General features: G+C 41.3%; 1 protein-coding gene across 8 annotated transcripts in view; it reads right to left on the bottom strand.

The window, feature by feature from the left end:
• Sfmbt2 (Scm like with four mbt domains 2) overlaps positions 1–14,115 on the bottom strand; it is a 211,532-nt gene that overhangs the window by 35,753 nt on the left and 161,664 nt on the right. For all 8 annotated transcript variants that reach the window (XM_029469511.1, XM_029469521.1, XM_029469517.1 and 5 more), the window contains 4 exons: positions 10,090–10,203; positions 5,694–5,736; positions 3,854–3,927; positions 1,277–1,419 (listed from right to left, as the gene is read on the bottom strand). In XM_029469511.1, the coding sequence (XP_029325371.1) occupies positions 1,277–1,419; positions 3,854–3,927; positions 5,694–5,736; positions 10,090–10,203 (374 nt within the window). The remainder of the gene's footprint in view (positions 1–1,276; positions 1,420–3,853; positions 3,928–5,693; positions 5,737–10,089; positions 10,204–14,115) is intronic.

Below are 14,115 nucleotides of genomic sequence, written 5' to 3'. Positions count from 1 at the left end.
AAATGTCACCTGCCATAGCTGTGTCCTCTCCCCCTTGCCCTCTGCTCTCAGAGTACTGTGTTCCCCTCTCTCTTTAGCCCATCCCTATGTTTATCTAGCTTTGGATCACATAATTTCCTCACAGCTGAATGGAAACTCAGACAAACAAAAGCCTAACAAGACTGGGTTTTGATGCAATATTTCAGATAGTGCCTGGCTCAGAGAAGTGACCTCATAAACAGTGGGTCAGTGGGGAGGTGGATTGTGTAGCCACTGAATTTTGTTTTAAAAAGCAATCAGCATGGCATAGCAGTAATAAAAAGTCAGACTGGTGTCCTTTTTCTTAAGAGAGACCCTGAAGAGACTCTGCTGTGCAGGGCAAGAGCAGAACAAACCTAGAAGAGTCCAGAAATGATTCCACGGTTCCAGTGGGGTCACCAGATACCACCTGTAGCTGGGCCAGCCAGTGCAGTAGAAGAACCTCGAATGTCCACTTACATCCATCAGGTTAGCCTCTACTCTAGGTCACCTCCCCAAACAGAAAGGAAATGGGAAGTAACTTCCAGGTGATGAGTGGCCTAGGCTTTGCCTGGACCAAGCCACAACACAAGCCTCATGAACATACAGAGACCAGGTAGAGTATTATTACTGTCTGAGTGCAGGCTCCAGGCAGGCATTGTAGAGGAAGAGGACAGCAAAGATGGCAGTTGCGCTGGAGGTATATCTTGGTTGACTGAATGTTTGCTTAGCATCCAGGAAGCCCTGGGTGAAATACCATCACTACATTAAAAACTTGGGTGTTGGTGTACAATGTAATTGCCAAATTTGGGTGGAAGAGGGAGGGGCGGAAGAATTCTAGGTCATTGTTCGGTAGACAGGGAATTCAAGGGCAGCCTGGTATATGTGAAAACCTGTCTTTAAAAGGCAAAAAGGGAAATGGAAAAGAAAAGATGCCAGTCACTTTATAATGCCCTTTTGTTTGCCCAAGGTAGCTTCTTCCTTGAAAAACTTAGACAATCTAGCATTGAGTGCTGAATACACACATTCATTCTCCTGTCTTGATTGAAGTCTATTATAACATAGCTCCCTAACTCATGTAGGGGAAAGCCTATTGATTAGATCATGAGTCTTGCATGGGTAGGGATGTCACTTGCCACCTTGAAATCTCTATCCCCAGAGTTGAGATGTGCTTTGCTGAAAGTGAAGTAAACTGAATTGAGTTGAGGTACTGAACATCTGCCTTGGAAACTGAACACGATGTAAAGCTCCCCCATTAAAGCAGTTCAGACACCCTTACCTCTTTAAGCACCAGCACACACATGCCAGGCCCCACTGACTGAGGTAGCTCTGAAATCCTTCCTTTGTTCAGGAATGGGCCTGAGAAACACCGGTGGTTGACGAACAGCTGTGGGCAGCAGTACTTAGCATTGATGGCTCCTACTGCAATAGAAAGGTACAGTGAGATGCTGGGGATTGCTACGTCATGATGTATGGGGCTGACAAGACCTGTGCTGGATCTACAGATCTCACTCACTTTGACTACTGAAGAATCCGGAGAAGAATTGGACCCTGAATGGTCATCGCTTCCCCTAGAACTAGTGCTGTTGTGACTCTAAGCAAGCATCCTAACTTCAGTTGGAAAGTTTGACAGAGAGAGACATGGTTTTCCTCTTGGAGAAAGGTGTCTTGTGTCCTAACATCAACACATTTTCAGATCTGTAATACTATCTTAAGATAGCTATGTAAATATAGATTTTTCTGTGGATTATATAGCATCTAAGACACAGAAAGGAACAGACAACAGCAATGACAAGCTAGGTATCATTACAGAGTTCAAGGACAAACACTGTCCTACAGTTATGATCCTCTCTACGTCCTACTCCAGTAATTCCCCTCATTTTCCATAGAACAGTTGTTCTCAGGCTTCCTCACGCTGTTGACTCTTCAGAAGAGTTCTTCATGTTGTGATGACCCACAGCCATAAAATGGTTTTCCTTGCTACTTCGTAAGTGTAATTTTGCTACTGTTATGAATCTTGATGCAAATATCTGTGTTTTCCAATGGTCTTGGGCGACCCCTGTGAAAGAGGTTGTGATCTACAGGTTGAGAACCCAGTGCCTTCAAAGTATCCATCACACTGAATATAATACTTATCACTCTCATTCAAGTCAATCAACTTTAGTGCTCAACACGTGAATGTGTGCAGCAAGTGATAGATGCCTGGGATCTTCACAAAAACATTTCATGGGTGGTTTTCTGTCACATTTTCTTAGTTTGCTTAAGTTTTGTAGAGTCACAAGTCAATAAGCATATAGCAACTTTTGCCAACACATTGAAAACACTCTGTTTCCTGTATACATGATTCCGCCCTTTTAGTCAAGTATCTTATAAACTCTTAGCTGTTGCTAGCTTTTTAGAGTTTCCAGTAATGATTTAAGGAATGTGCCTTCAAAAGTTGACTTCAGCATATGGGCAAGAGACTTGTGTAAGGGCATAGCAGAAGTAGAATTAGCTTCTCCATCCACCTACATACCTAGAGAGGTAAAGCTGACCATAGTGTTCCCCACAGTGATGACCCCACTGACATTTCTGACAGCATCGCATTAGAATTGCTGTTCTTCCACATCCAGGCCAACTAGATATTGCTAGACGTTTCCATATTGCCAGTATGATGGAGAGAAAATTACCCTCACATGGCTTGAACTCCTCTCCTTTGAATGCACTCATCCAGCAGGGTATGTTGGGTCTCTAACTCTACATCCCAGATGGTGTGGAACTCACAGCTCTTCTGCTATGGCATCACAGGTGCTGGAATAACAGGTGTGCACAACCACCTCTGGTTTGAGTAACATTTCTTGGTGTTTATGAATATAGATTATTGTCCCTCTTTGGGCTAAGGGCCCTACTCTCTGAACCAATGAGATTCCTTCAAAAACATTAGTATTTGTTTGAAGGCAATTTAACAGTTCAGAAAGGCACCTTTCTTAAACTTAATAGCCAGTAAGTAGGAAGTATGAATTTTATATTGAATATACAAAAAGAGTAATATTACTGCAGTAGACTATAAACTGGTGTAGTTTAAAAAAACATTTTTAAGTTCTATACAAGAAAGAAGAAGAAAATTAACCTCACAAACTGAATATACTTATAATCTTTGGTAGTATTACCCAGACCGTTAGTTAAATGGTCATCTAATCTATTTATAGAATAGAGATTTTAGCTATTCCAGTTTATGAAGACACATTTATAGTTACATTTGATGGTCCGATGGTAGCCCACAACTCTGTCTCACAAGGATGCAAGGCTTAATGTGTTGACGAATATATTGTTCACAATCAGACTAAGAGTAAATCAAGGGTGGATATATGTAAGTCGCTGGGGCAGTGGAGCAAATAGATAAGCCAGAGCAGTGACACACACTTGAAATCCTAGTACTAGATAGGCTGAGGCATGAGGATTGAGAAGTCAAGGCTAGCCTGGGCTACCTAGCAAGACCATGTCTCAAAAAGTCACATGGAACTGTGATTAAATAACAAGGAAGGAATGGCCAATACCAGTTCTCCATGTTTTCCTTTTCTTTACCATGGTCAGAGATGCAGGATGCTAACCTGATTTACAATGGCCAAATATCACACCCGTTCTTTTCCTGAAGATTACAAGACCGGTCTACAGACCCTGACGAAGCAGTAGTAAAGATGAAGTATGACTTTAGCTTCATAAAAGTTCTTTTTAAATGTCTGTCTGTGAGTGCATAGCATCAGAAAGGAAGGAAGGAAAATGGGCTCAAAGTTGAGAAGCAGAGACTATAGCCACACACGTCTGCCGTCACAACGATGCAGTGGAAGAGATGGCGTCTTTCATGAGGTGTATTTACCTGGACTGTCCATCTGCGGCGGCAGCAAGCAAAGCTCATGAGGTATTTTCTCAATAGGCACTGGGGATAATAATCTGTGGATAAAGAAAATCAACTATTAAGGGCACAGGCTTAAGAGGAAAGGATTGGCACACTGTGGACTCTTCATATTTAAAATTAGTATGCCAAGAATTCAAGACCAAAGCCTTTACAAGGTAGGACAATTGTACAAAAATAGGCCCAGTCAACCAAATTAGGAAGTCATTTTGTGTTCAAATCCACTTGATGACCCTAACAAGCCTAGGCACACAGGCCTCTGAGTGGCCATACTGGACCAATGAGTTTCTTCTGAACTTGGAATAATGTCTTCAATTACATTTTAGATACAACTGACATATAATTAACGTCAGACTTCTCCACTGCAATTGTCTAATTAAAACAACCTTCAGGTGACTTTGGACATCTTTAATCTATGCCTCTGTGAGACACAAATATACTAAAAAGATGGCTACAAGGAAGAACATTAAACTGATGACTGTTGGAACTTTAATTGTGGCTTGTTCTTTTAGAGTTCAGTTAAAAAGTTGATAGATAAATCTAATTTTTTAAAGAGTGGTGTAAGGAGAATATAGGAAATCTGGGACTCACAGGTGTTCACCTCGGGTAGCCGAATAGCAACTGCAGTTTTTGAAAATTGACCTAAATATCAACTAAACCATCAACAGATGTCTTAAGATGGGGGAGGGCTGCATCCTCTCGAGCAGTGGATATTAGACTGTGGTTCCCTAAGCCTACAGAACTGGCATCAGCTGGAATATGTAGGAATACAGATTCTCAGATTAAACCCCAGATATCCTAAGCCAGAAATCATGCTCATGGGGCCCAGCAATCTGTGTGAGGTGTGAGAATCATTAATCCTTGAACTGCGAGCTTGGACTCATTAGCAAGAGCTTACTGCTGATCTAACTGCATCATACTACATAGATAAACTGGAGTTAGGACCCAAGCCTGCCCCGTGGTGTTCCGGGATGACCACATAAAACACCATAGCAAGTCATTATCCTCATTCAGTGACTGCCTCGAGTATCTGTTTCATCTTTTATTTACATTTAAGCCTGAACGCACGCAAAGGTGCTGTTTTCAGTTAGCTTTATTACCATATGTTTTTGTTTCCTTAAGAAAACACAATCCCTTCAGATGGAAGGAACATTTGGATGTGTTTTAAATATTTTATAATGTGCAAAAGGCTCACCAGAAGCTCCAACTTTTCAAACACATTCCGCCCTCATGTACAACACATTACCCTAAAACCTCCATCCCCGCGCCACCCTGCATCAAACTGCAACCTATATCTACATCAAAAAGGAGAGTCAACATTTTTTTTTACACTTGAAACCAAATTTGGTATTTAAAAAAAGAAAAACCAAAAAAAAAACCTCAATAGTTATTGTTTTTAAATGAGAATGTTAAGACATGAAGGACAAAAGCCACTGCTCAAGCTCAGCCAGATGGGTGTCTGGGCACTGGGGATGACACTGAGGACTTTTGCCTCTAGGTGTTCAGGGTCAGTAAAACAGATCACCCATCTGTGAACTACACTTGTCACACAGGGCCACAGAGACTCAGCACCAGACGCAGTCATGTCCATCCATGTGAAAATAAAAATAAGAAATAACCACTGGGGCTGTAGAAGGCTTTGAGGGTGGGCTCTGAATTCTGCACGTCATGACTGCACAAGGAGGAACAGCCGTCCCATAGCTGGTAAGCTGCTTGCTAGCTGATGCCCCAAGAAAACCTCTCAGGCCGTTTGTAGCTAACCATGCACTTAATGAGAAGAAAATGAAGTGGGGGAAATACATACTGTTTTTCCATCTTGAAATGGACAGTCTTTCTCTTGCTTTTGGCTGTAAATGGGAAAAGAAAAAGAATAGGACACTGTTAGTAAGTTTAATCCTTCTTTAATGGCTTAGTGTAAAGGTATAACCTGTTTGATTTATTTAGAGGTGGGGTCTCATGCAGCCTAGAACTGGACATGTAGGTGAAGGCAACCTTGTATGCCTGATCCTCCAGGGTCTACCTTCAGAGTGTTGGGATTACATGGGTGCTCCTCTACACCCAGCCTGAGTAGTTCTGGGACTGAGCCTGGCTTCCAGGGATGCTAAATAGGTGGAGGAGAAAGTAGCTATCTAGGTACATACTCTCTCATCAGACCTGCTTCCCCAGGCCTGCATTACTACTGAATAGGACAGGGACCATTCTAATATGCCTTTTAAGTCATTAAATAATGAAGACAGTCTTTATGGCAAAGTCATTATTATTTTTTATTAAGATAAATCCTTGTGTTCATTCTTAAAACTAAAAAGCTGTCGAAGTCAAACAACAAGTATACATAGTATCTCCTAGCATAAAATAGATATGATTTTATCAAACAAGAAAAAGATGTAAGTACATCTATATAATCTTACCACTACACTGGTTGTTTTATTTTAAAGGGTACTTTTTTAAAAGGAAGATAAAGAGAGCACACATTACACTGCACATAAACACACATTAAGATAAATTGTAGCAAACTCCACAGAAATTCTGATAAGGTGAAATATACTGCTAAGATAATACAGCTCCAAGTCAGCCTCATGGAAAGAGAAGAGACAGCTAGCAATGTATCTGCTCAAACATTCAAATAAAACCAGCAAATAATGATAGGGGGATAAGAACACTCTCTGTAATATCTTTAAAGACTTGTTTTATTTTTAACTATGCAGTGTGTCTAAGTGTGGCTATGTGTATGTGAGTCCAGCCAAGGCTGTCAGATCCCTTGGAGCTGGAGGTCCAGGTGGTTTCCAGGTGCATAATGTGAGCCCTGGGTACCAATCAGACGATTAGGGTCTCTACAAAAGCAGTATACATCCGTAACCACTGAGCATCTACCCAATTCCAGTTCTTGCATTCATGTCTTAAGCACACATCGTTCTGTAAAAGAGTTCTGTAACTCTTGAACTGTTATCCTACCCAACACTAATAGTTGTAGAAATTTGATTAGCATAAACAAGTGCTAAGTTGGGAAGTGTGGTGCACACCTTTAATCCCAGAACTAGGGAGGCAGAGGCAGGTGGATCTCTGTGAGTTTGAGCCCAGTCTGGTCTACAGCGTGAGATCCAGAACTGTCAAAGCTATACTGTGAGACTGTCTTGGGGACAAAATGTTGATGTTAGAAGACAGAGAGTTATTTGAGTCAAGACTGCAGACAAAGCTGAGGTCTATCTTTTTATCCAGGTGATAAACATTTATTGGAAATAAATACTAACAGAGGAGCTGAAGACATGGTCGCTCACATGTATGCATATCCACACACAGATACATACATACACACACATTTAAAATAAATCTTCAAGAAGACTAAATGTAAAACCTGATGTGAGGAATACTCAATAGACTGTCACTCATAATTAGTCGCTGCAATACAAAGAATAAACTTCTATAGGCTCCAATATGGGGGAAAAAAGGTGTACAACAGTTTGTGTTGGTTGTGCAATGCCATGCTAAGAAACTAAGTACAGCAGGCTTGGGAGCAAAATGCAAAACTGAGAGAGTGCTAGCATGCTCACATCACGGTTCAGTGCATTGGGTTCTAAATAGCTAAGATATGGAAGTAACCTAGCTGTCCATCAATGGGGGAACAGGTAAGGAACAGGAGGCATAGAAACCAAATAGAATTTTTTTCCAGCCAGAAAGAAGAATAAATTTGTTGTTGTTTTCAGAAAGAAAACGTGTGCGACTGGACATGATCGTATTAAGTGCATGAAGCCCATCTTCAGAAGGCAATGCTATTTGTTTTCTCTCATTTGTACTTTATAGATTTTATAGTTACATGAAACCGTGTATGCATATACCAAACAAAAGTACAAATGAACTAGGGAAACAAACAGGGCAGTGGGAAGGCAAGGCAGGAATGAAGGGAAGATGGGATCAAGAGGCAATAAACTCAACATGCAGTACATACATGCATGAAATTTTGAAAAAGAACATGCATACAAAGGGCTTGACTATGCCCCCAAATTAGGAAGGACTCCTTAACTTCTATGTGGTGGCTGTGGTTATTAGGACCTTACCATACTAAACTTAACTTAGGAAACAAAATACTGCATTCACTTTAACCAACATGTGACTTTTCTCCATAGGAACTGGATGACTCTGCAGTTTCTCCTGTCTGTAGGAAGGAAGGAGTGGAAGGGTGTGTGGCAAGAGGCTTTGTCTAAGGGATAGGAAAAACAAGGCTGTAATGGATCCCAGGGAAGACATCATGCAGTCCACACAATCTAGTTAGTCATGTCCAAAAACTCGAGGGTGGAATAATTATTATGACCGCAGGAACATTCTTCCTATCACCCATTTACAAGGAGCCATATTTTTAATCTGTTAAGACAACACAGCCACCAGTCAGGAATAGGGGAAGTTCGAGACTTCTCCAAGTGAATGCCAAGGATGCTCTTAAATCTGTGGGCATCAAAGAAGAGAAACCACCTCTGAAGAAACTTTATTTACAGCAGAGACCTAAGGATGCCCAGAAGTAAAGTACAGAACAGGGCGCTAGGAGGAAGTAAGGCTGACCCAAACGCTCTCTAAGGATAGCACTACAATTACCATCTCTTTAAAAAGGAGCTTTTAGAAAAAGTGTGGTGTGTGTGTGTGTGTGTGTGTGTGTGTTCACACATGTGGAAATCAGAGGACAATGTCAAATGTCAGTTCTTATTTCTATCTACCTTATTGAGATAGGGTCTCCTCTTCACTGCTACTAACACCATGCTGCTGGCCTGTGAACTCCTGGGTATTCCCCTGTCTCCACCCCCCACCTCATCACAGATACACTGGGATTACAAGCCTACACCACTGAATCTGGCTTTCCATAGGTTCTGGGATCTGAACTCGGGTCTTCATGCTTGCAGGGAAGGGCTTCACCACTGAGCCCTCTCTCTTAACTCAAATATCAACCATCTCTTTCACAAAGCGTGAGGCCTGTTATCTCTAAGGGCTCATACTATTCAAGTAGTAAGAAGAAATCAATGCAAAGATACACTTGGTCTGAAGATTCTTAAGCCATGGAGTTTCCAGGAGGAAGGACCTACAGCGTCATGGTATGGCTGCTTTGTGTAGATGGATGTGATGTGTTCTAATTTAACTACATAACATGAGGTAAGTGGTTAGTAACAGACCTGTGTCCAAGTCTGAAACTGCAGGCATGGATGTTCTTCGCATGCTCCATGGAGGGGGCTTAGGAAAACAGAGGTTGTTGAGTCTCCACCCCCAAGATGTCTGATTCGAGATATCTGGTTATGGACTGAGAACCTGTCATGTTGGTAAGTTAGCAGGAATGATATAATTTGGTATTGGGGGCATCAAAAAATATGAGGTCCTATATTGTTAAATCTAAACATTGCTCAGTTATTGTTAGTCATTGATGCTAAGAGCATTTAGGTCAGTAAATTGCTGAGATCATGTTTGATTACTTGATTTCCGTTTGGGGGATGTGTGTGTGGTACCAGAACACATGTGTCTGTGTCGGCCAGAGCAAGACATCAAGTGCCTGCCTCTATTCCTCCCCACATTTTGTTTTATGTCAGCATCTCTCACTGAACCTGAAGCTCGCCTATTCTGCTAGGCTGGCTGGCCAGCAAGCAAGCTCCTGGGATCTACCTATCTCTGATTCCTAATGCTGGAGTAGAGGCATGCCTAACTTCTTACCTGGCTGTGGGGTTTGGTCCTCATACATGCACAGCAATAGTCACCTACTGAGCTGATTCTCTGGCTCTGTGGATTCTTTTAGAGGAAACTACATGAGAAGAGCTAGAGTCCCCCATAAAATAATAATAGAAAAACATCACGTCAGCCCATGCCTTCAGTCCCAGCATTTGGAAGGCAGAAGTCAGCAAGAGCCCGACAAGGGCCTACACAGTGAAACCCTTTCTCAAAAAACAGAGAAAAGAAAACAACAACAACAACAACCTCATGCTGTCTAACCTAAGCTTTCTCAATGAAAACAATGGATCGCTCTGTGATTGCCCCTGACTGTCACCTAGAGGGATGTCCAAATGTCCATCTGACGTCAGCATTTAAGGAACAACTGAGATACCAATACAGGCATGCCTCAGAACACCTGAAACCCTTAGTGTCACAACCTCCTGTACCCAATAGCCCGTCCAGTCACTGTGAGTATGCACATGAGTTGTTTATCAAATCTCTTTCCACTGGGAAACACTTACAGGATGCTTTATATGGTGTGGTCAGAGGGTACGAATTGGCCTCACACCAGCCCACAGGGAAGATATCCATGGAGTCCATGTCCACGATGACATCTGGCATTGGGGTCTCCAGACCTACATGGGGAGAAACCAACATGATGGGTATCAGGAAGAAACACACACACACACACACACTAGAGCACAACATCCCCAAGACTGAAAAATACATTTCTGGGAATGGTTTACAAATTGATAACAGTATAAGGGATGGCTTAGAGAGTCTATAGTCTTAAAACGGGTACAAAATATTTAGAGAATCTAAGATAGCTCGAATAAAATCGAAGTTTGGAGGAAACATATATGTCACCCTAAAAATGAGGAGGGAGAGGATGCTAGGAAAAACTGGATCAGAGCCAGATATGTTCAAAAAGGGACCAGATGTCCCCTTTCCTAAGAGTAGCTTGAAATTAAAGACATGTGGTACAGCTTGTAAACCACCATGGGAGAATTTGTTCTACACCAAGCAAAGAGTAACTGTTAACGAAATAAAAGCAAACATTACAGCCAAAAGCTACAACTACGGGGATTCTACTATTTAGGAACTGAGAGGTAAGGCAATCTGCTGAGAGATTTGCCTCTCAGCTTTGACTGGAGCAGCTCATTTTTGTATATGTGTATATACGTGTATGTGTTTGTGTATGTGCAGTTGCATATATGTGCAGGTATGAGTGCACTTCTGTGTGGAAGCTAGAGGTCAACCTCCTAGGTCATTTCTCCACCACACACACCTTAGTTTTTGAGATAGGGTCTCTGACCCTAAGATCCTAAGCAGGCTAGGTTGGCTGGCCAGTGTATCTCAATTCAGGGACCCAACTGTCTCTGCTTTGCCATATTCACATACCATGACACTCAGGTTCTTTTGGGGGGATGGAACAAAGGTTTTTGTGCCTTTGTGGCAAATACCTTCCTTACCAACTGACCCACCACCCAGGCCCTAGACTCATTCATTTTCAGCTCAGTTTGACCGGCAGATGCTATGTCACACAAAACACTTTTCTATAAAGAAATCTTCTTTTATTCATGAAAAACTTCTAACACCACATCCTGTTTCGTAATTGCAACTGTGCCCTGTGGCAAACCATCATCACAGCTGGGAAATGTTGAGAAAAGATGAAAAACCTACAATGAGAGCTGAAGCATCGAGCACCCTGAGCTACAGAGAGAACAAAGTTGGACAGCATCCCACTAGTTAGCAGAAGGAAATTCCACAAGGAACCAATAGTTCTCAACAAAACAAAACAACATTTCGATGGACAAATTCTCAAAGAACCAAAAGAAAAGATAAGAGGTCTATTAACAGCTAGTGGCCCTCTGAATCTACTTAGCCTCATTGTCTTCAATGATATTTAAGATAAAAATATCCCTGTATCCCTCCTCAGATATCCACGTTATCACACAGCACCTACAGAATTTTCAATCAGATCCTCCCCTGACCTGCCTCCCCCAAATGGCAACCAGCTAAACACCAAGTCCCCAACACAAAGCAGTGCCAACTGCACCATGACTGATGGCCCCCTCCTTCTCCATCCTTAGGAAAATATGGTGAACACTGAGTGTGCACTTTAGTCAGCAAAAGCTCTTAATTTACTACTAAGCCAATAAACTGGTGAATATTACCCATTGTGGAGGGAGATGGGTCAGTCAATGAAGCGCTTGCTTTGCAAGCACAAATCCCAAAGCCTTATGTTTGTGTGCTTGTTGCTTTTGTTTGGCTTTGTTTTGAAACCAGGTAGCATGGCACATGTTTGTCATCTCAGTTTGAGGGAGGCAGAAACAGGCAGATCCCTAAGTTCCCATCTCCCAGTGAGAGACTCTCTTTCAAAGATCAAGCTGGACAGAACCTGGGGAGCTATAATTAAATTTGTCCTCTGGCCTCTGTGTGCACAGGGACACATGTGCACCTGAACACACACACACACTTTTCCAAGTAACTTTCCCAGTGTCTTCCTATGGACTAGACTCTTCATACTGAAGGGCTCATGAATCCAAGCAGGTCTAGACAAGAGAGTCTTGAGGATGTTCCCCAAAGCACAAAATCATTTCCTCCACTTTGGGTTCATAAAAGTAGTATTTGTTTCTTTGTGTCTCAATCATTTTCCCACAGGTTACATTTATCCACCAGAAATAGAAATATCTTCACAGCGGCTGTACTAGACACATCAAAAATGAAAGTATGGGACTGTCTACAGATAGTGTTCAGAGCTTTACAGAGGATTACCAACACTGGAATAACAAGATGAGAAAAACAGTACAGCATGCAAGCCCAGACACTAAGGCCCGGTATAATGCATCTCCCTTCTAGTCAGTGGTTTATAAAAACTAGAATCTTTTCCCAGTGTGAACTAAAAATATTACATTAATCTCATATACTTTAATCATTGAACTCTTCTTAACAAAAGACCTTCTAAAAGATACTTAAAAAAATGATCTGGCTTCCTAAGGAGTCAAATATTAACTAGAAAAGATCATTTTAATTACCTAAAAGTGGTCAATCAGCCATGCACTGAAAAGACTTCAGATTGATTTAATGCATTAAAATAACTAATAAAATTGTTGTAAAGTCTTTTGTAAATTTAAATTCTCAGATAAATGGCCTGTAATCAGAATAATCGTTATCTTATAAAGTAATTTAATAGCCACAAAGTGACCATAATGAAGTCCTAACATTCTATTCTATGGACTGAGAACAGAGATGATATCTGTAGATAAAAATATAGTATGAAGAGAAATTGGTGCCACTGTGTTGTCACTTTAGACAGTGCCAACTTTTAAAGGATCTCTAAGCCCAAAGTCCAAACAAAACAAAATAAGTAAAATTCAAGCAAAATCAAGATGGTCTGGAGTTTAATATATGCTGTGTGTATTTGTGTACACACTCCTGCTTGTGCACATACACATACATAAGCACACAGAGAGGTCAGAGGACACTGTTGGGTGTCTTACTTAATCACCATCCACCTTACAAGGTCTCCCTGCTGAACCTGAAGCTTAGCAATGTATGTGGACTCACTGGCCAGTGCGCCCCTGGGATCCACCTATCACTGCCTTCCCAGTGCTGATATGATAGCTCACTTTGCAACAGTTTTCACATGGGCATATTTATATCTTTTAAATAATGAAAATGAGGCATGATTTTGACCAATGACTCTATAGTATACTTAACACTCATTGGGAAATATTCAACTAATAGTTTAAGAGCACTTTGTAAAAATATAAATTAGGTCTGGAAGATGTATACTTTATCCCTTAATTTTTGTTTCTTAGTTTTCATTATTACACAAAATAATGTAAATGTAAAAAAAACAACAACAACAACAACACTGGACATGAAGTGGAGTTTTAGATAGTTTTTTTTTTCCCTATAAAACCCAAAATTTGTATCTTGAGGAAATCAGGGGGGAAAAGGTATGGTCAAAAATGTTAAATGTGCGTTAAATGTTGCTCATCTCTCTCTTTCAAGAAACAGAAAGCTGCAGCGTCTAGCGAATTAAGCACAAGAAAATGCCAAGCACGGGAAAATGAACCCTGGGTAGATCTTAATGGCTTCGCTGGTTTCCCCAGCTATAAAATCAGGACCTGCGTACTGCTGTTTGTGTTAGGTAATTAACAGCTGCAAAGCATACTGAAAGGAGAAACTGCTAAATAAATAATGACTGCACAGAATCTCAACCATAATTTGCTAAATAAGAAAGAGGACGCACAGGCTTCTAAAGTCGCCATTTCTGTTTGGCAGCTAACGCAAAGGGAGCATCATTCTCATTAATGGAGCTCAGAAGAAGTAGATAGAAGTGAGGTATAAAACCTCACCGAGTGACCGAGTGATTCCAAAAGGAGCAGCAACTGAGTCTACAAGTAGCAACAAAACCAAAGGTGTCCCCTTTGTAAGAACAAAAGTGTCACCATTTTGCCTGTAACTTTGTTTTGAAGTAGAAGCTGCGCGCTAGGAATCCATTAGGCAAAAGCATTCTCAGAGTGACTTAACTTCAG

The sequence above is a fragment of the Mus caroli genome, chromosome 2 (genome assembly GCF_900094665.2).
Source record: "Mus caroli chromosome 2, CAROLI_EIJ_v1.1, whole genome shotgun sequence".
Classification (NCBI taxonomy): Eukaryota; Metazoa; Chordata; class Mammalia; order Rodentia; family Muridae; genus Mus; species Mus caroli.
Note: the sequence above shows the minus strand (reverse complement) of the source record. Positions and strands in the feature narration are given on the sequence as shown.